This window comes from Stegastes partitus, unplaced genomic scaffold (assembly GCF_000690725.1).
Source record: "Stegastes partitus isolate 25-593 unplaced genomic scaffold, Stegastes_partitus-1.0.2 Scaffold563, whole genome shotgun sequence".
Classification (NCBI taxonomy): Eukaryota; Metazoa; Chordata; class Actinopteri; family Pomacentridae; genus Stegastes; species Stegastes partitus.
The window spans coordinates 314,432-336,487 of record NW_007578294.1 but is presented as its reverse complement, the minus strand read 5'-3'; the positions used below and the strand labels follow the sequence as shown (position 1 = coordinate 336,487).

General features: G+C 40.6%; 2 protein-coding genes and 1 long non-coding RNA gene across 5 annotated transcripts in view; 2 read left to right on the top strand and 1 right to left on the bottom strand.

Annotated features, from left to right (window-relative positions):
* Positions 1-2,477: 2,477 nt before the first annotated feature.
* Positions 2,478-8,923, top strand: tmed1b (transmembrane p24 trafficking protein 1b). Its single transcript, XM_008288526.1, has 5 exons — positions 2,478-2,754; positions 4,655-4,752; positions 4,844-5,033; positions 7,493-7,660; positions 7,766-8,923. The coding sequence occupies exons 1-5, from the start codon at positions 2,503-2,505 to the stop codon at positions 7,814-7,816; spliced, it is 759 nt and encodes a 252-aa protein (XP_008286748.1). The 5' UTR covers positions 2,478-2,502; the 3' UTR covers positions 7,817-8,923.
* A 1,431-nt stretch (positions 8,924-10,354) lies between these two features.
* dnm2b (dynamin 2b) overlaps positions 10,355-22,056 on the bottom strand; it is a 34,428-nt gene continuing 22,726 nt past the window's right edge. Inside the window, exons 17-21 of one of the 3 annotated variants that reach the window (XM_008288527.1) lie at positions 20,908-20,916; positions 14,228-14,395; positions 12,447-12,673; positions 11,674-11,919; positions 10,355-11,434 (exon numbers count right to left, since the gene is read on the bottom strand). In XM_008288527.1, the coding sequence (XP_008286749.1) occupies positions 11,365-11,434; positions 11,674-11,919; positions 12,447-12,673; positions 14,228-14,395; positions 20,908-20,916 (720 nt within the window). In that variant the 3' untranslated portion in view covers positions 10,355-11,364. The remainder of the gene's footprint in view (positions 11,435-11,673; positions 11,920-12,446; positions 12,674-14,227; positions 14,396-20,907; positions 20,917-22,056) is intronic. The other 2 variants (XM_008288529.1, XM_008288528.1) reach the window with 2 other exon arrangements.
* LOC103362228 (uncharacterized) overlaps positions 20,626-22,056 on the top strand; it is a 10,384-nt gene continuing 8,953 nt past the window's right edge. The window contains exon 1 of the long non-coding RNA XR_520451.1: positions 20,626-21,073. This is a non-coding gene — a long non-coding RNA (uncharacterized LOC103362228). The remainder of the gene's footprint in view (positions 21,074-22,056) is intronic.

Below are 22,056 nucleotides of genomic sequence, written 5' to 3'. Positions count from 1 at the left end.
GCTTTCACTGACTTGTGTTTATGGAAACTGGAAATAGCTGAACCCAGTTATTGTTAAATTAGAAATTAATTACATTTTGCCTCAGTTATGGCCACCACTGTGGATACTGAGGTCAGGACTGCAATATTATTTATGAATATTAATACAAGGAGCACTGCGCATTTTTCACTATTACATTTTAACAGCTACACTGGTGCTTGAAAGTTTGTGAACCCTTTAGAGTTTTATATATTCCTGCATAAATAAGACCTAAAACATCCTCAGATGTTCACACGAGTCCTGAGAGTAGATAAAGAGAACACAGCAAACAAATGAGACAAAAAAATTACACTTGGTCATTTGTTTATTAAGAAAAATGATCCAATATTACACATATTAGTCACAAACGCATGCAAATATTTGCTTTCAGTCTCTGCCCTTCAGCGATGCCATTGTGCAGCAATAACTGAGCTTAAATATTTCCAGAAAGTGTTGATCAATCCCATTCGAGGGATTTTTTTCCCCGTTTTTTCTGCAAGCATGTGCTTTAAACATTAGACTTTGTTCGATTATTTTTCTTGAAATAAAACAATATGCACTTACGCCTTGTTGCCATCCCACCAATCAAAATACCTGACTCTAATTTCACTTTCAAATTATCTGCTAATCCTAGTGGCTTTTGATGGTAGATTTGGTATTCTTGGGGTTCAAAGCCTCGCCTTCTCTCCTCCAAACATATTTCTGGCCATTAGCTCAATTCTTGTTTCATGTGACCACATAACTTTCCTCCAGAAGGGCTTAGGGTTAACACGCTGGACAGGCAGCTTTTAATTCACTGCAGACCTGCTTTTTGTTGATTCTTGGTTGACTCTTGACCATCCGGATTAATTGTCTCTCAGCAGCAGGTGATATCTTGTGTTTTCTTCTAGATGAAGGCAGTGACACGACTGTACCATGCACTGTATACTGAAAACTATTGTTTGCACAGATGGTTTTGGGATCTGCAGCTGCTTTGAATTAGCCCAAAGTGATTTTTCTGACTTGTTGAAGTCAATGATTTGTTTTTTTTCAGACCTTTGCTAAGCTCCTCAGACTTCCCATTGCAATGTTTGTGGATGGGCCTAATGAGTATATTAGATGGGCCCTAATTAAACTGGCTGAAAGGAATCAATCATAATCACTAACAAGAGGCCATGCAACTAAAGAAAAAAAAAGATTCACCCAGCTTTCTACATCACCAAAACTGTATGTGTATTTTTGACCCTGCAGATTTGATCATATTTCCAGAAGATATTTAATAAATTTAAGAAAGAACCAAAATGCATGACTGTTTTTTGTGACCAAGGTACATGTGCTTGAGTGAGACGATTTGTATTCATAGGAGTAATTGGAAACTCAGGACTGCCACCTGGAAACTAGGGGTGTAACTGTTACTTTTTGGCATAACAGTAAACTACAAAGCCTTTTAGTCCACAAATGCCCAAATGGTTGAAGTAATCAAAGAGAAAGGACAGGAAAGCTTTGGGGTGGTGTGCTGTTGCTTCCGGACAATACGCCCATCCAGCAGTAGAGTGAAGGTCAAAGCAGCCAAGTGTGGCTTTGAACTGTTGCTTCATGAACCTTACTCACCCAACTTGCACAATCTGACGTCTATCGGTTTACCAAACTGAAATCCTACATTGTCATTTTAAGCGTGCCACATGATGCTAAGCAGAATCTGCAGGCTCTCTTATTGGTGGTTCGAAAGCATTCAAGTAAAAGAAAGTTAAAGGAGACCATGTTGAAAAATTATGCAAGAACAATCTTTCTCCTGTGATGTTTTCTGATGAGGCAGAGATCTTTCTTTATACAGTAAATGTATACAGATGCAAACAAAAGTGTACATACACTTGTAAAGACCATGTATATCACTTGAGTTTTCACTAACTCCTACAACTCTTACAATTCTATGATGGAATCTTTGAAATTGGCACAGAGAAGTCAGCTGCTGTAGCCAATCATAATCACTTAGAAGAAGTTAAGAGGCCATGCCACTAAAAAATGGCTAACACTGCTTTCTAGATCACCACAACTGATAATTTGCTGTGTGTATATTATCAGACATTGTTATTTTTAGAGAAGAGCTATAATAATATGTATATGTAATAATATATATTTGCATGTATATATTTGCCACATGCCCACACAGTGAAATGTAAAGTGATTGTTGCATGAGTCTGTGCAACACAACAAAATGGAAGTAAAAGAAAAAATAGCAATAAAAATGCGGGGTGAAGAGATTTATTCTAAATTTTAAAAGAAAATAGACATCATTGTTCATCTCACCTTGGCTTACCTTGTACAAAGAGCACTGTCTGTTGTGTGTTTTATTACTGTACCGTTTACGCTTCCTCTGAAGACCGGAGCCCTGCCGTGATTGGAGGGGGACTGCTACTCTTCCTCCTCTGATTGGTCCGCAGCGGCGCCCTCGTTCTGACGCCTCCAGCCAATCACAGCGTCGTAAAGTTCTGCTGCGGAAGAGGGATGCGGAGGAGATGGCAGAACTTAGATAGCCCTGTGTTTGGGAATATTTTCACCATGAACGTTTTCCGGGGGAAACCCGGGAACAGAGGCCGGCTGCTGGTTGTTGCGGTCGTGTTTCTGTGCTGTGTCGGCTCTGTGCGCAGTTTCGGGCAGAACCAAGACAGCGAGTTCACGTTCCTGCTGCCTGCTGGGAGATCCGAGTGTTTCTTCCAATCAGCAATAAAGAATGGCACGATGGAGGTCGAATATCAGGTAACTGTGTGAGCTCAGACGACACAATCACTCAGTGTCTTCACAACTGATTTCATATTATCTCTTAAATGGGGTTTATGAACCGTTCTACTCATATTTCCGAACCGTTGTTTCCTGTAGCTAACGTTAGCTGACATGCTGGTAGTGTGTGCATACCTTGACATGCCAGCATTACACTGTATCTGGTAGCAAATGACAGCTCATATCTCTCAATTAACTAAATATTTAGCAGGTTAATATGACAAACGATGCAAGTGTTTTGTAGTTATGTAACCTAGCTTTCATTTTCATTTAAAAAAAAAAAAAAAAAAAGCTGTGTATAAAAATCATCAAATCTAATTTTATGTATGTACCTGCAATAGTGCAAGACTGTAATAATACCTTATTACCAAAAGAATCATTTATCCATTTTCTTCCATTTATTTGGAGTTGGATTGTAGTGGAAGCAGGGCATTCCAGATCTCCCTCTCTCCAGCAATGTCCTCCAGCTCCTCCTGGGGGTCCAAATGTGTTCCCAGGCCAGATGAAATATCTAATCCCTGAGTTCTAGGTCTATCCTGTGGTCTCCTCCCAGTTCCTGGAAAACCTGCATATGCAGATGCCCCAGAGGCATCTTAATATCACCTCAGCATACTCCTTTCGACATGAAGGAAAAGCGACTCTACTCCAAGTTCCCTCCGAGCTCCTGGCCCTTATTTTTAAGGCTGAGCCCAGCCACCCTACAGAGGAAACTTATTCGGCAGCTTGTATCTGTGAGCTCATCCTTTTCGGTCACTACCAAGCGCTCACAACCATAGATAAGGTTTAGATCGACTGCTAAATCGCGAGCTTTGCCTTCCGGTTCAGCTTCTTTTTCCATCAGGTCAGTCTGGTAGTCCAACTGACTCTCAATTTTCTCCTCACTTCTGAACAAGATCCCGAAATACATAAACTCTCAGACCGAGCAATCAACTGGTTTCCAGCAGAGAACCATGGCCTCAGACTTGGTGGTGCTGCCTCTCACCCCGGCCGCCTCACAGTTGGCAGCTAACTGCCCTTGTACACTGGCCGATGAAGCCAACAGAAACATGTAATTTGCAAAATGAAAAATTGAAAAAGGTTATCAAACTGAACACCTTCCTCACTCCAGCTGCGTCTTAAGAGCTCATCCACAATTATCACAAACAGGATTGGTGACAAGTGGCAACACGAGTAGAGCCCAACCAGAAACGCATTAGTGTGCCTCGGTACCCCATCTTTCCCTAAAGAAATGAGCACAAATGCTTTACTTAGCAAAATGACTGCGCAGTAAAGAAGAAAACACACCACACACTGCTTCATTGTAAGTCTGAACGACCCACTAAGTAAACAATAGGTTGTATGATGGTTTCAGATCCTGGTGCTCCTGCTTCTGGTTTTCCAGGCCTTAAGTGATGTTCTGGTCTTGCCCCAACCACAGAAAAAATTCAAGTATTAGTTACAAATAACAAATGTTGATATTAAATTACCCTTCTGTGGCCTAATTGCAAGATTCCAGTTGAACTTTCAGCAGGAAGGTATAATTTAAAATGGGAGAACTTTTACATACATGATTTTTATACACAGAGATGTGTTTAGGGGTTTAATCTATGACTGGAGAAGGACTTGACATGTAAGTTTAACAAATTATACAGAGGAACACGTGGGCAGTGTCAAGTCCTGCTTGTTAGCAGTTTGTTTGTTTAGTGGGAGGGTCCGAATCTAAGAGACTCTTGTGCTCTCGCTTTTAAAGGCACGTATAATCTTTCTTGAAAATGTTTGCCTCAGTGTATCCTGGTGACCAAGTTGTTTAGATTCATACTATGTACTGCAATGTCGCTGGTACTATTTTAGTATCAACTTGTTGCTAACTGTGTATGTGACTTTATTTTGGTGCCTCCAGGTGATAGCAGGCGCTGGCATGGATGTCGACTTCACCATCGTCTCCCCTAAAGGCGTCCAGCTCAGCTATGAGTCTCGACGCTCGGATGGAGTCCACGTGTAAGTGGCCCCCAAATCCTTAATCATCGTTTATTGTCGTGTTTCGCCCTGTTTGTTTATCTGTGATCTTTTTTACTTTCTGTTATTGCAGGGTGGAGCCCACCGAGGAGGGGGACTATGAAATCTGCTTTGACAACAGCTTCAGTCGCTTCTCTGAGAAGATGGTGTTCTTTGAGATCATCATCGAAGGACAAGGAGGAGATGTGGGAGGAGATGAGGAGTGGGCAGGTTTAGAGGAGCCTGACGGCAGCCTGCTTGAATACAAGCTGGAAGACATCCGGGTGAGATGCACATTTTGGGTTTGTTATCCCTTAAAGGTCCCGTTTGTGCCCCTTTTCAACAAGTTAGCGAAAGTCTCACATGTCCCCCTGAATGTGCCTTTCATTTTATTAGCTCAATATTCTGTCAGGATGGTTCATTTCAACTTGACTGTATAACTTCTAGTTTTAGTCTTATCCTAGACAGCCTTTTTTGTGTCTGTTGCTTTAAATGCAGCTAAATTACTACTGTCCACACCCTTCAGGAAGAAGACGCTCTTAGAAAACAGTAGAAGCAGTTATAAAATCAGTAGTTTAACAGCTCTGAAGTGACTCCTGTTACCGTGCAGTCCTGTGGGCCGCGCCTTAGTCACTACGTCATAGTTCTTCCATTGTCTAACAACGTAAACAGAAAAATATGTAAATGAGAGCAGCTTTATTGGGAAGTTGACCCGATTAAAGTCTATGTGAGAGCAGAGAACAGGAGAGAAGGAAACCGTTATAAACATTGCTGATTTTAGGTTGACTGACGCACAACAAGTGACACTGAAACACAGTGAGTCACCCAACCCATATTTATACAGAGCTCTGACATGTGGACTTACTGTACAGTCAAAGCTAATGGTATCATGAGCCACAATGTGCTAACACCAAGCATTTTCCCTGTTGTTGTCGTAACATTACCATCAAAAATGAAAGTAATCCACTCGATCTTCCGCTTCTCAGATTGTAGGAGTGCATGAAAACTTTTGTGTTCACTCTTGCAGCCAACAGCCGAACATTTGGTGTAATAGATGAGAATTTTAGACTCAGCAGAAGCAGCTTCGAAGGAAGAGCCATCTGCTCTTACGGATTGTCTCAACTTACAAGCAGCAGGCAGTGAAGTTTGAGCTTTCGGTTCCTCAGCTGGAACGTAGCAGCTGAGTAAACGTCTTACTGGCTTGTAAAGCTGGCAGTCTAGTGAACATCTTCATATCTTAGCAGGTTCTCATTTACACCTCCAAGTTCATATCTTCAACCACAGAACACAAAAGAAATGAATTTTCACTAAACGGGACCTTTAAAGCTAGAGCCTGAAGAGTAAATAGAATTTTGAAAGCAAACAAATCAAAAAAACAATCCCACCCGCTCCTTTAGGCCTCCCTCTAGAGCCACTCCTTCAAAACAAATGAACATGCACTCTGTCAGTGCTGTTGGAGGACGGACATCTTTGGTAGAGAGAGGAGCGCTGTGTGTTAAAACTAACTCGTTTCTAAAAACAAACAAGTAGGCTACATGATCCAGTGTAGACTAATATATAAGATGAGTACGACATTTGCTTACAACCAGGCTTACAGACAGGAGGTAAACTTATACACAGATACATCAAAACATACCCTAAAAAAAAATAAATAAATAAAAAAAATTGAGGCTATAATGAGCAGTGACAGACGCAGAAATACAATTTGATATGATCATCCTGCATGTCTAGGAGTGCAAGATTTTGTACATTTAGGTGGAACTATAAAATGGGGCTTAATGAAAGACTCATAATAAATGCACAGGCAGATTACCGGCAAGTAGGCGATCCAGTCATCTCATGCTCACCAGATGATTGGATAAGCGTTTTGCAGGCATGTGACTGCCACAAGTTTCTGTTTTTGTTTTTTGTTTTTTTCAATATCATGACACTCGGTTTAATGATCGCTCATAGGTTGCTGAGAGACTTCCCACAAATCATTGCATACTCTAGCTTTCATGAAGCCCTGTTGTCGTCATTGACAAGCGCAAACAATGTCTAAACAACCTCTGGTGTAGGCGTGAACATAGGCACCTGTGGTCAAATAATAACCAGAGTGTATTAGTTCACATCTGAAAATATTTCCCAACAAGTTAACAAGTAATTCCTGTATGAATATTATTTTTAAACAGGGAAACTTGATGCGTGACCTTATTTTCATTGTCTTTCGTCGGAACGGAATAAGCTTAGGGTTGTGAGCCACAGACGCGCTGGGGAAGTGGGAAAGTTTTGAAAGACAGACTAACGCACTGTTGGTTTAGTTCTCTTCATGGGATTTTGCTGACAATGTGGAAAATCTAAAATCACGTCAATCATAACCTTTAACTAGTATTTGTCTACTGGAAGTCTGTTAACGACCGGCACCCGATGGAAACATGAGTATCTCCGTAGATCAGATTAACTAAACCAAACCAAACCACAGTTATGGTTGCATGACCCAGTATCAGCGGGCTGAATTTTCTCAGAAAACCAAAAACTGCACAGAAAATACGCATCTTCTAAACTGTGCCGAGACGGTTCGAGATGTAGGTTTGGAAACGTTTAGCGATTTACAGACGTTATGACTTCAACTCTGACAATATGTGAAATCTCTCAAAGCATAGACACAGTCTCGTTTTTTCCGTCTCTTTGTCTGACTTATGCCTCCAAGTCTTTGCTCCTTGTCTCGGTCCATGTTTTCACACCCATGTTTCAAACCCCTCAGGAGTCCATGGACTCTCTGCACAGGCGTTTGGAGCGCAGCCGGCAGATGCAAACGGTGTTGCGAGCTTTTGAGGCACGAGACCGAAACCTTCTGGAAGACAACCTCTGGAGAGTTTCCTTCTGGTCGTGCGCCAGTGTGCTGGTGATGCTGTGTGTGGCCCTTACACAGGTACATGGATTCCTCACAAGTCATTTGAAAGAATTTACTCCATATTTTTAATCAGTCACAGCGTTTAAAACGTAGTAACTGATACCTTGCTGTCTTTGTTCACAGGTCTACACTGTCCGCAGACTGTTTGACGATAAGCGGAGGGTCTGCACATAGAGGCATTATTTTACATTCATACAAGGCAGGCTGGGAAGCAGAACAGTCCAGCACACGACGTTTTGCTGGTTACCCGCTCAAATTGTGCTCCGTTATTGTTCGTTTATTCTACATGAACACCAGCAGTCAACATAAATTCAAAAGGATCTTTATTCAGTTTCTCAAAAAACCTTGGACCATATCAGTTTGTTCGCAATATTCAAACAATATCAGATCATAAAGGGTAACCAGATGTGTAAGAGACTAGAGAAAGTTGGTTATATCATTTCATGCAGTGCCTTTAATGTCAAATCTCACCACAGACCAATGAGGAAATACAGATTTTCGTAAAACTGCTGACCTACACTTCTGAAACTGGTTTAAAGGGTTGGGAAATTTTTCCGCTAAAGGTAACGTTGCCATCCGTAAAGATGAAGGGTCGGCTAAATGGCACTCCCGTTCTGCTGGTTTACAGGGGATATCTACGTGCAATAGTGGTGTTGGAATATTTGTTCTTGTAGATCCTGCCATTATATTGGTGATTTAAAGTGTGATCACTCCAAGTGTTTCCTTGGTTACAGCCGTTTAGACTTTTTTTTTTTTTTTAAAGAGGTTACTGAGTTGCTTTTTTTTTTTTTCCAGCACAAGTCAATGCTGACATGTTGACAATGCAGAATAAGAAAGAGGGATGATTTCCAGCGTAGTTGCCAATAATGTGCACGTGACAGTTCATTTCCAGATAAATGTGCAGTTTGTGCGTGAATGTCAGTTCAGGTATGCATCAGGATAACTCAGTGTGTGAATTTTGTGCGTCTCTGGCGTCGGTCTTTTCTTTTAAACGATCAAACATGCCTTTTTTTCTGATGTATGTACATGTGTCAACAGAGTTTGATTTTACTCAAACATTTTTTTTTTTTTTACTAGGAAAAGGCGTTTGTTGCATATTCTGTAAGATGATTAAAAATCAGGTTTTCATGGGAGGCATTGATCATAATAAATGCATTTTTACACAGGAGGTACTTTGATGTGAGTTGTCTTTGCAGATTAAAAGCTACTAAAGTTTACCTTCTAAAGAAATGTGATTAATCCCAGTAAAGTTTTATCAATAAAACAAAATTCGACCACAAAGTCTTGTCTGAAACGCAGTTTTCTGCTTTCTGCTTTATGTGCGTTGGGAATAAAAGGGTTTTCTTCTTGTGCATGAAGTGCAGTTAACAGGAAAGTTTCAGGAAATCAGTATTTTCTATATAATTTCGATACATTTATATGATGTAAGCACTTTCCCTGCACCACAGAAACCAACCAGGAGACTCTTGTACAACACACAGTATCTTTGCAGTTGTACGAGCTCCCTCTAATGTCTGACCTTACAAACGTTTACAGAACAGCTTCGACAGTAAGTTAACTGTGGCATAAGAACCTGAAACGCTCCAAATAAAAACATTAAATTCTTTAGGAAAAGGCATGACTTAACTGCACTTATTTGTCTGTAGTATTACCTGAATGACACTGAATTAGTTCGAACTAAACAACAGCTCAGCACATCTTTGAGGATTTTTTGTATCACGCAGTGTAAAGAGAAGAGCTCATCAGTTAAGATTTAAATATGTAGTTGATGTTAGTGTCTTAAGTAATAAAAAAAGAAGTAACTGGTGTAAAACTGGAGGATTAAACAATATGCTGTAATGTCTGCTCAGTAGATGACATCTATGTTTTCTGAAAGATGTAGTTTCCTAATAATTTGGCATAAAAAGATTTTTCAGTTTTAAATTAAAGTATTTCAGCACTATTTTTAGAAAAACGAAGATCTGTGTAGAGCACATAACAAAAACTAGAAATACTAAACCAGTTTAGTAACATAAGTGCATGTAAAGAAGTATTTTTTATTTCATTTATTTGCAACATACAGAGAATGCCAGCTTTGGTCCAAATAGTGCCGTTATGTTTGCCCTGAAATCTGCATTAGCAGCTTCAGAAATGCACAAATGATAGAGACAATAGATACACCTGAACTTCTATTGTAAAGTTCATCGAGCAGACTCGGCTCCTCCTGCTGCTGATGGCTGAGCTGCTGTGCGTCTACAGAATCCAAATCTGAAACGCGAGTTTCCCTCACCAGTGGCTCGGACGAGAAGGGACTTGTGGCGGTCGCCTGTGTGAGAGGACCATGAGAAGATGTTAAGATTTACAGTTAGTCTGTGATTCTAAGTGCATCAGGGGAAAACACAGCTGACACTAAACAATAGAAAACATCCCTAGAAAACAGATTAGGATTGCGTGCCTTCACTCATTCCTGCTCGGCTCCTGTGTGGAGCCTAAAAGCAACTAGTAACACTATCTACTGTGTGTTGCCACTAGCAACTGTGGTTTCCATGGCGACCCGCAGCTCCATCATACAGCAAGAAAGGAAGGTCTTGCCAGGCTGCACACACCAAAGTGAAACATTTCTCCTCAGCTGTCTCCATTTTACTATCATGCAAAACAAAAGGTCTTGACCTGAGCGCTCTCTCGTGTGTCTGTTTGCACACGGAGAGCAAAGAAAAGAAATAAAGCAAAGACTGCCGAGCAGCAAGAAGACGCACCAGCCACCACACCTTCTTTTTTATTTATTTTTTTCCCCCCATTCATTTATTCAGTCCATCACTTCACGAAAGCAAAGGCCCTCTTTCTTAACATGCTTTTTTTCCATTATGGCTTTGATTTCTGTAGTAATCACAAAGGAATTATTCGCTGGAGGCACTTTTATTCACCGAGGATGAGCAGTTTGTGGGAGGTAACTGTCAGAGGATGTTTAACCGGGAAAGGTAATTCTTACCTCTACTGCTGTATAATTATCAGCATTACACCAGAAGACATCCCACTGCTGCAGCGTTCCCCCCCCCCCCAAAAAAAAACCTTCCTCCTCCTCTGTCTCATGTTTGCTTGGTCCACAAAAGAGAAATACTAAACTAAACTAGAGTACACTTGATAAAAACATTAGTAATTAGAATACGGAAGCGTACAAATTCCATTGGTCAGTCTAATTTTAATAAGCCTACCTGAAGCTGTGACAAATTAAGAGAAAAATGACTTTATCAAAAAGTGCTGCTGACTCATTGAGGTGCTTAGTGTGTAAAATTACTGACAAAACATTAGCAAGTTTACAACTCGGAAAAATGACTCCTAAAAGTTTTTTCTTTGCCGTCATATAAAACGAATCATATACTATCGTAAGACACTTCATACGAAACAGGCAGAATTCAAGAGGACTCGCCGGTTCATAACCTTTAAGTCACGAAAATTATCAAATGTATCCCTTTTTTTTAAAAAAAAAATCATAATACTGCAAGCAGAAAATGTCATTGTGTACTTGTTAACAAAAAAAAAAAGCTATCTACACATAAAGTCACAATTACATACAAAATGCTTCTGAAATGCACAGACTGAAACAGCATCAGATCACCAATTACAGTAGTCTGTAGTTACAGGAAATGAATTTTAGTGACTATTTCTGCTTGAAAGAAATGCAAGAAGTGTAAACAAAGTCTGTATGACTAGATTACAAAAAAACAAAACAAAACAAGGTGTTTCTAGTCAAGCAGGGAGGGCTCTGACGGACGTATGACAGTGGGTCGGTTGGGAGCAGCCGGGGGTCTTCTGCTGCAAGAAGAGAGGGGAGGAGAGGTGTAGGGAGATGGGGGAGAGGGAGAGAAAAAAAAAACATGCAAGGAAAAAATATCATGAGATAGTCATGCACCAACGAATCCCAAACCACCAAAAAGCCAGAACATACAGTTTTACAACCCTGCACCGGGAGTCTCCACCCACCAGCAAACTTCCACCAAAGCCACAAAAAAAACCATCAAATTGTGTGTGTTTCTGTTTATCCACGATTTTACCTGGGAATCCCCGGAGGCAGCGCTGGAGGCACACGGGCCGGCCTGGACGGGATGAGAGGCACGGCGGCGGAGTTGGGGTCGCCTGGGTACGCCGAGGGAGGTCCGGGTCGGGACGGCACGGGCGGTGCTCCGAACGCCGGCGAGGGGTTGAGAGGAGGCGGAGGACCCGGCGTGGGACCTCTCACTGCTGGGGGTCGGCTGGGAGGGGGAGCCGTTGATGAGGCGGGACGGGACGCCGGGGGAGGACTGAGACAAGGAGGGGCAAAAAGTCCCTTTTAATGACATTATCCTTATATGAGCCAGTTAAGCATGTTGAACCTCATATCTTCTGCTACAGTTGCGATACGTCCATACAACATATTATTCCATTCATTTACATCCTATGATCTTATCTTGTTTATGTTGTTGGTTGCCACTGTTATCACAATCTCTATAACACATGTTGAGTTATCTCATGTTTTGTGTAATTCAATGTCTTGTGAAGCACTCCAGTTTTGAAAAGATGCTGTAGAAACACAGCTTGAAAAAGAACAGCAGCCATTAGAGGACCTCTGCTGGACAGTATGAGTAATAAAACCAGTTGAGCTTTACAGCAGGCAGAATTTGAGATTTTAGATAAAAGATTTTCATCCATAGCCGCCTTTCTATACATGCCTCCTGTGCAACAACCTGTTTTGTTTATACTCAGTTCACTGGGGTTTATTTCTTTATGCATTTCGATGTTTTTGTATTTCTATTTTGTGTTTTATTTTATTTTATTTATTTTTTCCCACCTCGGGTCTTTGGCAATCCAGTTATCGTCCACTGGCGGAGGCACCGGAACAGACACGGTGGTGGTGCTGATGTCTCCGATGATGACCAGGGCCTCTTTCAGAGCGTGATACATCCTCAGCATCTCATCTCTCCTCTGAGCCTGCTCCGCCGACTCCTCCATCAGACTGCCCTGATCCCCGGCCGAGTACAGGTAGGCCAGCAGCTCCGAGTGGATGAAGTCCTTCGCCTGGAAATGTGAGAGGATAGAGAGCGGGTGATGCAGTTAGGAAAAAACAGAAAACCAAAAAACATAACCCAATGAACTCCAAGCATTTCTGGACATTGTTTGCTCCTGTCTTTTAAAAAAAAATCTGTGTAGGCTCATTTTTCACTGCATATAAAGTCCTGCACCTCTATAGAAACAGCCCAACCATGGCTAGGAGAAGATGTCTTTTGTGCAGGATGACACAGTTGTAATGCTATAAATCATAAAAAAAGAGAAAAAAGTTGAATTTCTTTTAATTCATTCTACAAAAATTGAAAAAAAAAAAGTACATGTGCAACATTTCTCAAAGTTCTACATGTTTTACCAAAACTGGAAAAAATAAATGGTGACTCTTCGTGCTAAAGAGATTTTTTTCCATATGTGCCTCCCATCTGTTCTGCGTAAACCCAGCTGACAGTTCAGCCTAATTCTGACTAAATTTCCCTCGCTTTTTGTCACCTGACTGCTTTTCACAACTGAGTCACTAGTGGCTTCCCTGGTTGTGCTGACATGGGTAGATTTTTTTTTAGTTTTTACAGGAATCTAGTTGGAAAAAACAGCTTGCTTTCGGCAAATATTCGCAGAATAAAGTGGTTTCGATTATTCTCGTAGATTAATCGTAGCAACTGGACTTGCTTGAGTTCCTTGAAGATGTTCCACCTCTCATCCAAGAGGCTTCTGACTGACTAGTTGGGAGTTCCAGATACTTCTATCTTTAAGGAGCCATTAACATCTGAGTTTCGGGTTTCAATTGGGGGTTTGTTGCTATAAGTTTGTTGCTATAAGTATCTGAAACTCCCAACCAGTCAGTAAGAACTGATGAAGCCTCTTGGATGAGAGGTGGAACATCTTCAAGGAACTCAAGCAAGTCCAGTTGCTACCATTAATCTACGAGAATAACCACGACCTGGATGACTGAGAATCTTCACAGACAAGTGGTTTCGATGAAATATCAACAACCTTATATTTGGTGAATTTTCCTAATGGCACTGTACATCTCACGCGACAGCTTCGTGAAACAAGAAATATTTCTATTTCAACCTGATCTGACTTCGATAAATGGGGTCACTTTGGTGATTTTTAAAAAAAATATATATAAGATGCCTTTAAAAACTGCTGACATGTTTTGGAGTTCAGAGGGTTATTGCATAGATTTGTTCACCTTGAACTGCTGAAACTAATATTCAATATTCTATATTGGACAAGACTATACTTCTGCAGTTGTCTGTAAAAATAGCATATAAATTTCAATATATCTAAAAAACATAATCATTCAGAGGCACATGTACTAGAACTACACATCAGAAATTATTTCCACACTTTTCTATCGAACCCTATTTTCACCGAATACAAACAACATAACAAAACATTAACACTATTCTAGACCTGACAACATTCGCCACAACACATGCTGCTGCAGCCCGACGACACATTATCCCCGCTGCGGCTGCAAAAACACTGATAAGAGCAGCGGGAATGAACGAAAACAGCTAAATTGCAGGTCATAAAAATCAGCGACCAAAGCGGGAAACGCACGCTGTTGATCATGAGGTGCATGATGGTCTTAGGCATGAGGTCTCTGATGGACTTGTTGACGATGCCGATGTAGGAGTCCACGAGGTTTCGGATGGTTTCCACCTGTCGCTCCAGCTGCGGGTCCATGGACACGGTGTCGCTAGAGTTTATCGTGTCTTCGTTCTCAGGCTGGAGGACAAACAGGAGAGACAGAGTTAGTTTGTGTCTCTCTAACTCTAACCTGTTTTCTGTCAAAGTTCAAACAGTTTGGGGGCATTTCACACATCTGAATCTGTTGAATCTGGAATCTTAGTTTTGTGGTTTTTTTTTTTCTGTTTGTGCTGCCCACTGATAATGAAGTGGGTGGAAATCTGCTGGAAAAATTGTGATGCCTCATGCTTTGAAACGCTAATCAGGACGATGCAGTATTTAAAGCTCCCACTGACAGTTGGTGGGCTGTCCAGTCACTTGTCGCTCAAATCTGAATAAACTGAAAATTAGCTGAGCTTCTGAGCATGTTTATCTAAAAATGAAATAAATAATAACTAAAGAAACTTTGATTGGCTCTTCTACAGAGAAACACTGTGGAGCTCTAACTACACTTATGACTCGCAGGTTTCTGTTGCGCAGCTCTAAAGTCTCGTCCACACGAATGCAAACGCATGTCAAGGTGCATTCCTACATTTGTCCTTTATCTACACTAAATCAGTAATTCTGACCATGAACAACAGATCGTTTTAGGTGCATTCTCGAAAATAAATACATTTAGAAACGACAGTCCTGGATGTTAAATTTGTAGTAGAGCGCCTGGAAATACAAGGACGGTAAACAGTGTCCTGGATATTCGATCAGCAGGGCAGCAAATTGAATGAGCACGTCGGACAATGTTACTAAAAAAAGAGCCTTTGTCCTGTGCAAACCTATCTCTGGAAACATTTTAATGGAATATGTAAAATCTTTTGACATGCAAAATGCATTGTGTTCGATACGCAAACTCAGGTGAACACCGTGTGTCACAGAACGCCGTTTAAAGAATGTAGATTCTGCTGGAATCCTGCAGTAATTTCAGTGTGAATACCTGGTCTTTCTCTGGGTAAACACCAGCCCTGAGGAAGGAGGCCTTCCAGCTGTCAACATCCTCCTGAGTGTCGCATGCCAGTTCGATCTGACGCAGGTCTTTGTACACGTTCCTGTAAGGCACACATGCACCGTTGACGTAAGAACAAACCAAAAAAGAAAAAACACAATAAAAGCGCCAGTTTTAGAAGCATCCAGACCTCTGTTCAGTATTGAAGATGGCAAAGACGTGTTTGCTGGACATGAAGCCCTTTTCCACGTCTCTCAGCTTCAGGTTGTCAAGAGGCAGCATGTACTTCTTTTCTTTCTCCTGAAATAGCAGAAAAAACATGGAAATAAAAGAAAGTAAACCGCCAGCTTACTTTAAGAGCAGCTTGAAGTGGTTTCTTTAAAAGGCATAACAAGTAAGATTTTGCTATCCAACTTTCTTCCCATAGAGAAAAAATGTGTTACCGACACATTTTATTTATTTTTTTTTGCATTTCCTGTCCGGTACGTAGCCTTACCTCCTCATCTTTGTACCAGGAGAGAGACTCGGCTGTCAGGACAAACCAGTAGTCCTTGGACCCTCCCTTCATGATGCTGATGTTGATGGTGAGCCAGCCTCTGCGGATGACCTGCACACGAGAGTCCAACAGTTGACTACGCCACACACCCCGCAAGAGGGGGGCAATATGCAGCAAGCAAACAGAAAACTACAAACATCTTCAAAGAAATGGCACGGCGACGTTAAAAAACAGCACAACAGCCATGCAGATGCACCAGTAAGAGAGCAACCTCTGCAGCTTTATATATATATATAAAAATACACCACAAATGTAGAGAATAAAATGCAAGCCACAACAGGTTTCAGTATAAAATCACCTTCTCTGCATCCCTCTCTCTGCCAGACTGATGGACAAAAAGACAAAAGGACACAGAGGGATAACGAGCACACAAATGCAATTCTCTAATGTGGAAGGCGTAACCACAAATGTACTGCAGAGTTGGAGAGTGAGACTTGCAGGCAATTAGTCACAGCAGAGAGCTGTGGAGCTGCACGAGGCTTGAAAAGATGTTTCTCTTTATAGACCACCAGAGGAGGAATTTATTACTTTCTATGCTCAGTGTATTTTTAAGTCAGTATAAGTCACGACTGTGGATGGGTGTCATTGTTAGATATAGTGTTCACGCTGCAGTATATATAGATGATTTTGAGAAGAGCCTGTAGATTGACTGAAAACAGTCAACGAAAGGCTTCACTTCCCAGATCAAAACTGCTACAGTGAAACTAAGAATTTCCAGAGCTTGGTCAGACGAAGCATTTTAAATTATCACAGTTTGGGTGTCAGTGATAAAGCCTTACGTTCGGAATGACCTCAGAAGCTGTCAAAAGGGAAATCTGTCTCCCAGTTAACCCTCTGAACCCCAAATCTGCCAGCGGGTTTAAAAGATTATTTATCTTTTAAAAATCTACACGATATTATCAGGCCCAGAAACTATGAAAACAGCAAGAATCAGTCCTTGAACTGCTCATCTGTCGCGTCGTTTTGTCGTAAAAATCCCAATCTAAGCTTAAAATTGTAATTTGTCATCAAAATCAGTTTACTCGTCATGCCTAATTTGCCTAATGCCTAATGCGAAAAATAAACAGTTTGCAGGAACTAGATTCTGTAAGAAAAGGAAAACATCTGCACTCCTCGGTGCAACTGTGAAGCCATTGGTGACTCAGCGGTGAAAAACAGTCACATGGCAAAAATTCAGGGACTTCAAGGATGAACTGCAGGCAGTGTTTACACATAGCAGATAGAAGACAGGTAAGTAAACAAGTTAAAAATGTAAGAGTATTGTAAATTATCTACACAATATATAGTCATGGGCTGCAAGGTGGCTCAGTGGTTAGCACCGTTGTCTCGCAGCAAGAAGGTCGCTGCTTCGCGTCCCGGTGAGGACACCTGGGATCTTTTTGCATGGAGTTTACATGTTCTCTCTGTGCAGCGTGGGTTCTCTCCGGGTTCTTCGGCTTCCTCCCACATAGTCAAAAAACATGTTGAGGCTATTTGGTGATTCTAAATTGTCTGTAAGTGTGGATGTGAGTGTGCTTGGTTGTCTGTCTCTAAGTGTGGCCCTGTGATAGACTGGTGACCTGTCCAGGTCTAAGTCAGCTGGGATAGGCTCCAGCCCCCCTGTGACCCTAGTGAGGATTAAGCGGTGTATAGATAATGGATGGATGGTTATATAGTCACCATTTTCCAGGAATGGTAACAACTGTGGGCACTTGAAAAATACTGTTCACTCTTTATTCCGTATTTTTTTCCCCCATTTTTATACAATCAAAGTTTGTTTTTCCTATTTTATAATTTATGACATTTCATGTTGGTTATACTGCACATAAGTCATTTTAAATTCTACTTCTAGCCACGCTTGTGCTGTTTTCATAGAGGTGCAGGACTTTATACTGCAATAAAAAAAAATGAGCTCACAGTCAGTAAACGCCCAGAAACTGCTTCACTGTTCAGACTGTTTAAACACCAACCACCACAGTGAGCGTCTGAGCTCGTGAGCCACAAAATAAACAAGCCACAGCTTTTGGTTTAAGGTAATGATATGACAGCGTGTAGCCGAGCGATGTGAGCAGGAGGTTTCACAAACTTTACAGATAAACTGCACCTTTAAACTGCAGCTCATTACAGTTAAAGATGAAGAGACCCTCCTGTCGAAACAGATTTACAACAACATCCTCTGTACGGAGCATCACAATCACTCCCTCCTTATTATTCATGATGTGCCTTTTTCTTCATACTCTCCCGCTATTATTGCATGGCCTTGAGCAATAGTCACTTTACATTTCACACGTCATGCGCGAACATGTGACGAACGAAAACCCTTGAATCTTGAAAACATTACAGTAAACCATCAAAGTGTGTTCCAGTTCTCATGATCAATCCATGAGTGTAACTCTCACTTCCCTCTTCTTCATCAGGGAGCACAAATGTGGTTTCTCTACACGGTCTGAGTGACTGCTGACTGCCCCCACCCACCTAAAGAGGAAGTGACACGTGGAGGTGCAGGGCAGGGGACACGATACTTACAAGAATCTCTCCCTGGGTCATTAAAAGGAGGAACAGAAGAAGGAGAGAGAGGAAAAGGGAAATAAAGCACAGACAAGAGTATGAAAATGTGAAGCAACGGAGGGCGGTAATGTCAGGAGAGAAGGGCTGAGACAAACAACAGGAGGGAACAAGAAATAAAACAGAAAAAAAACAGCAGGAGAAAGCAGCTGCTATGATGCCACAGTGGTGTGAAGGCTTTAGCTGAGGTGAATGAACGCAGTGATTTTTAGTTACCTGATTGGGCATCACTCTCTTCTTGGTGATATTAGCAGCAGTCCTTTGCTGGGCACTGCAGGAGAAAGATTCAATAGCATATGAGCAAAGGTTTGTACCATTTTCAAGCAGAACTCAGTTTATTATTTCATGTTGTAGCGCACTGAAGAGTGAATTTAGCTTTTTCCACATAACTAAAAGTAGAATGAATTCTTTTCTTGTGTGCATGATCAGAAAAAACTCAGCTCAAAAGAAGACAAATGTGCCTTTAATCTAATCCTCAGGTGAAGTGATATCACTACTGCTACTATAAATAATCATTATTTTGGTTATCTATTACTCAAGCAATTATTTTTCTAATTAATCCTTTATTCTATAAAATTTCAAAAATGTCCGTCAATGTTTCTTAAGCCCGAGGTCACGTCTTTAAATTATTTATTTTATCTGATGAACACTGGACAACACCAAAAAACACATTAAAAGTTATTCTTACATAAGGCATAGAAAAGCAGCACATTAGAATTAAATTATTATCTCAGTAATTTAGGATTTTCTGCCCATCATTTTCAGTTTTTATATGAGCAAAACAAAGCCGTTTTAATACTAACAGCAACATCAGTTTACTGTATTACTCGAGTTTTTTTCTGTATCCAAAGCTACAGAAACAGAATAGCAGCTACTAGTTACTGATAATAATTAAATTAAAAGTTTGTACGCGTTTGAATATCTTCAGAAAAGTAGCTACTTAAACAACAACAACGAAACTAGCAGTACAGTTATACAGTGTTTTCTCAGTCATTTTGACTTTGCAGACTTAAAAAACAAATGTCTGTGGCAGCAGTTAAAGGTCACATTAGCTTGGAGCACATTTACTCTTACTGGCATAAATGCAGTCACAAAAAAAAGAGCAGTAGAGAAACACTAAAGTTGTGTTTGTGGGATTGTGTGTTGCCATCATGCAGCTTGTCCACCAGAGAGCACTAACATGTTACAACTGTAAATGTCCCACTCAGTAAGAAATCTGTTTAAATGTATGTGTGGTTATTTGCCAAAAATGTTCATGTGTGTTCATATTGAAAATGACATGTTTTCTATAAATCCAGTTCAATGACGTTTAATTTTTTCCTCGTGCTACAGAATATTTTAACTATTTCACATGGAAAATGTAAAGATCTTTCCATTCGATTGATCAGAGACTCCACATTGACTGACTGGGTGTTGATGAGAATAAGATGGAGAAAAGCAGCTACTGTTGGGAAATGGAGAAAAATTTTAAATCTGTTGTAATCCATGAGATACGGAGAAATTCCTTGTTTAATAAGACCAATAAAATGACCTACCGCATCCTAGCTTTTCAGTATGAAACCAAGGATCTTTTGTTTGAACGAAAATTAACAGAATATCAAAAGAGCTGCTGATAAATGTAATTTTTCAGTCATGTCATCGACCTCCAACTCTGCCGATCTTAATAAAACCCTTCATTCGATATGTGCGGTTCGTCTTACTTGGCAAATCCAATAAAATCCTCGTGGTTGGTGTTGATGTAGGAGAGCTCGATGTCGATCAGCAGCAGCACCTGAGAGCCAAAACACAACGCATGTTGTGTATACAGAGAAATGAAGGCGCTCAGGTAACCTGCACGTCTGCTCCTCTGACTGACTCACCTGGTCTTTGGTCTTACTGTCTCTCTCTCTGACGTAGGTGGTGACGATCCTCTCGGTTTCTTCTCTCAGTCGAGGGTACGAGCCCAGCTGCAGTCACACAAACAGAAAACACACACACATGCGCCGCTGCAGATAGATGCTGGATACACACCTACTGTGTGCAGGTTTGCTCTGTAAACACACTCCTCGCAAGCAGCTACACCACTGACAGTAAATGTACACAAATATGAGGCAGGACAGGTAAAGACTGAGGGGGCATGCACTGGTGAGTCTCCTGTCAGCTTGAGATTTCTTGTGAGCTGTAGATGTGATGAGAGCTCTTTTCCACGAAGTGTTCAATCCATCCTGTTCAGGCACCAAATTAAAAATCAGTAACAGCTTAATCCTCTGAACTCCCAACAATTTCTGGGTGTTTTTATGTTGCTTTATGTTATTTATCTGTACATGTAATCTTGTGTCGTGTGTTTTTTTTCTAAATATATATGTGTATTTTTATTTATTTTATTCCTTTTCACTCCTTTACTTATTTTTTCTTTATTATTGTTATACAATTTTACTCAAGTGTAGTCAATACTTCTCATTATCCTTGTTTTTAATTATTTATTTAGACTTTTTCCTTTATTTGACGGGTTGTATGGCTGTCTGGGATGGGGACATTGTTGTTCTGTTTGTTAAAATAAAACAAAAACTCAATTTAAAAAAACAATAAAAATTAAAGAAAAAGGTCTTTTGTAAAGCATGGCAATGTATGGTGCCATAAACCATAACAAAGAAAAAAAACAAACTAATTTTATATTCCATTAATTACAAAAAACAAAACAGTTTTTTTTTGTGTATGTGTGCCCACAGGTGTTGCCAAAACTAGAAAAAGAGGTGGCTGTACATGGGATAAATATTTCTAATTCTTACTTTCAGTTTTCATGTGTTTCCCTACTTGTCTCCATCTACTCTGTATAAACACAGCCGGCAGTTCAGCCGAGAAATCCCAGAATTTCCGTCACTTGACTGTTAGTTGTAGTAAAATTATCAATGGCTTCTCGGTTGTAGTGGGTAGTGAAGAATTTTTTGTATTTTTCTCTACAGAATCTGGCTGTAAACACTTTTTTGGGTCAAATTTTTAAATAACACATGTAAAATACAGTGATATCTTTAAGTTTAGATTTCACTATTTTTCCTGGAGGAACTGCACGTCACACATGATTAGCTAACAGACCATCAGAAAGTTACAAATTCCAAAATCTTTTCTATTTTTGCAGTTTTTGGATCTAACTAATGCTGTAATTTTAGTCCATTTTTAAAATAACATGCTTTTCAAATTCGTGTTTTTGGGGTTCAGAGGTTTAACTAACTCTGACTTTGTGATGTAATCTCAAACTCACAGGGAGTCTCAACAAATCAGGGAGGAAAAAAAATCTGATTAGAAAGAGATGAAGAGTGGATAGCATTAGGAGGAGTCTTTTGGGGTGTATTATGGGTGTCAATAGTGTAGAAAAGGTGTACCACAGGAAAAATACATAAAAACAGCCACCGTTGTGCAGCTAAATTTCTTAGTGTGCGGGTAGTGGGTGGGAGCTCTGATTGGATAATGAGGCAGGGTAAGGACTTGTTAAATCAATGATCCCAGCGCTGATAATGGATTGTGGTTTTCCAGGGTTCCAGCGTCAGAAGGGGGAGGGGATCTTAGATTTGACATCAAGGGTCAGCGGAGGGAGAAGCAGCAGGGTGGTGGGAGCTGAGGGAAGCCTTTAAAGCAGCGATGACAACACTGACAGTGGTGAGTTAGTTTATTGAACTCTTTAAACCT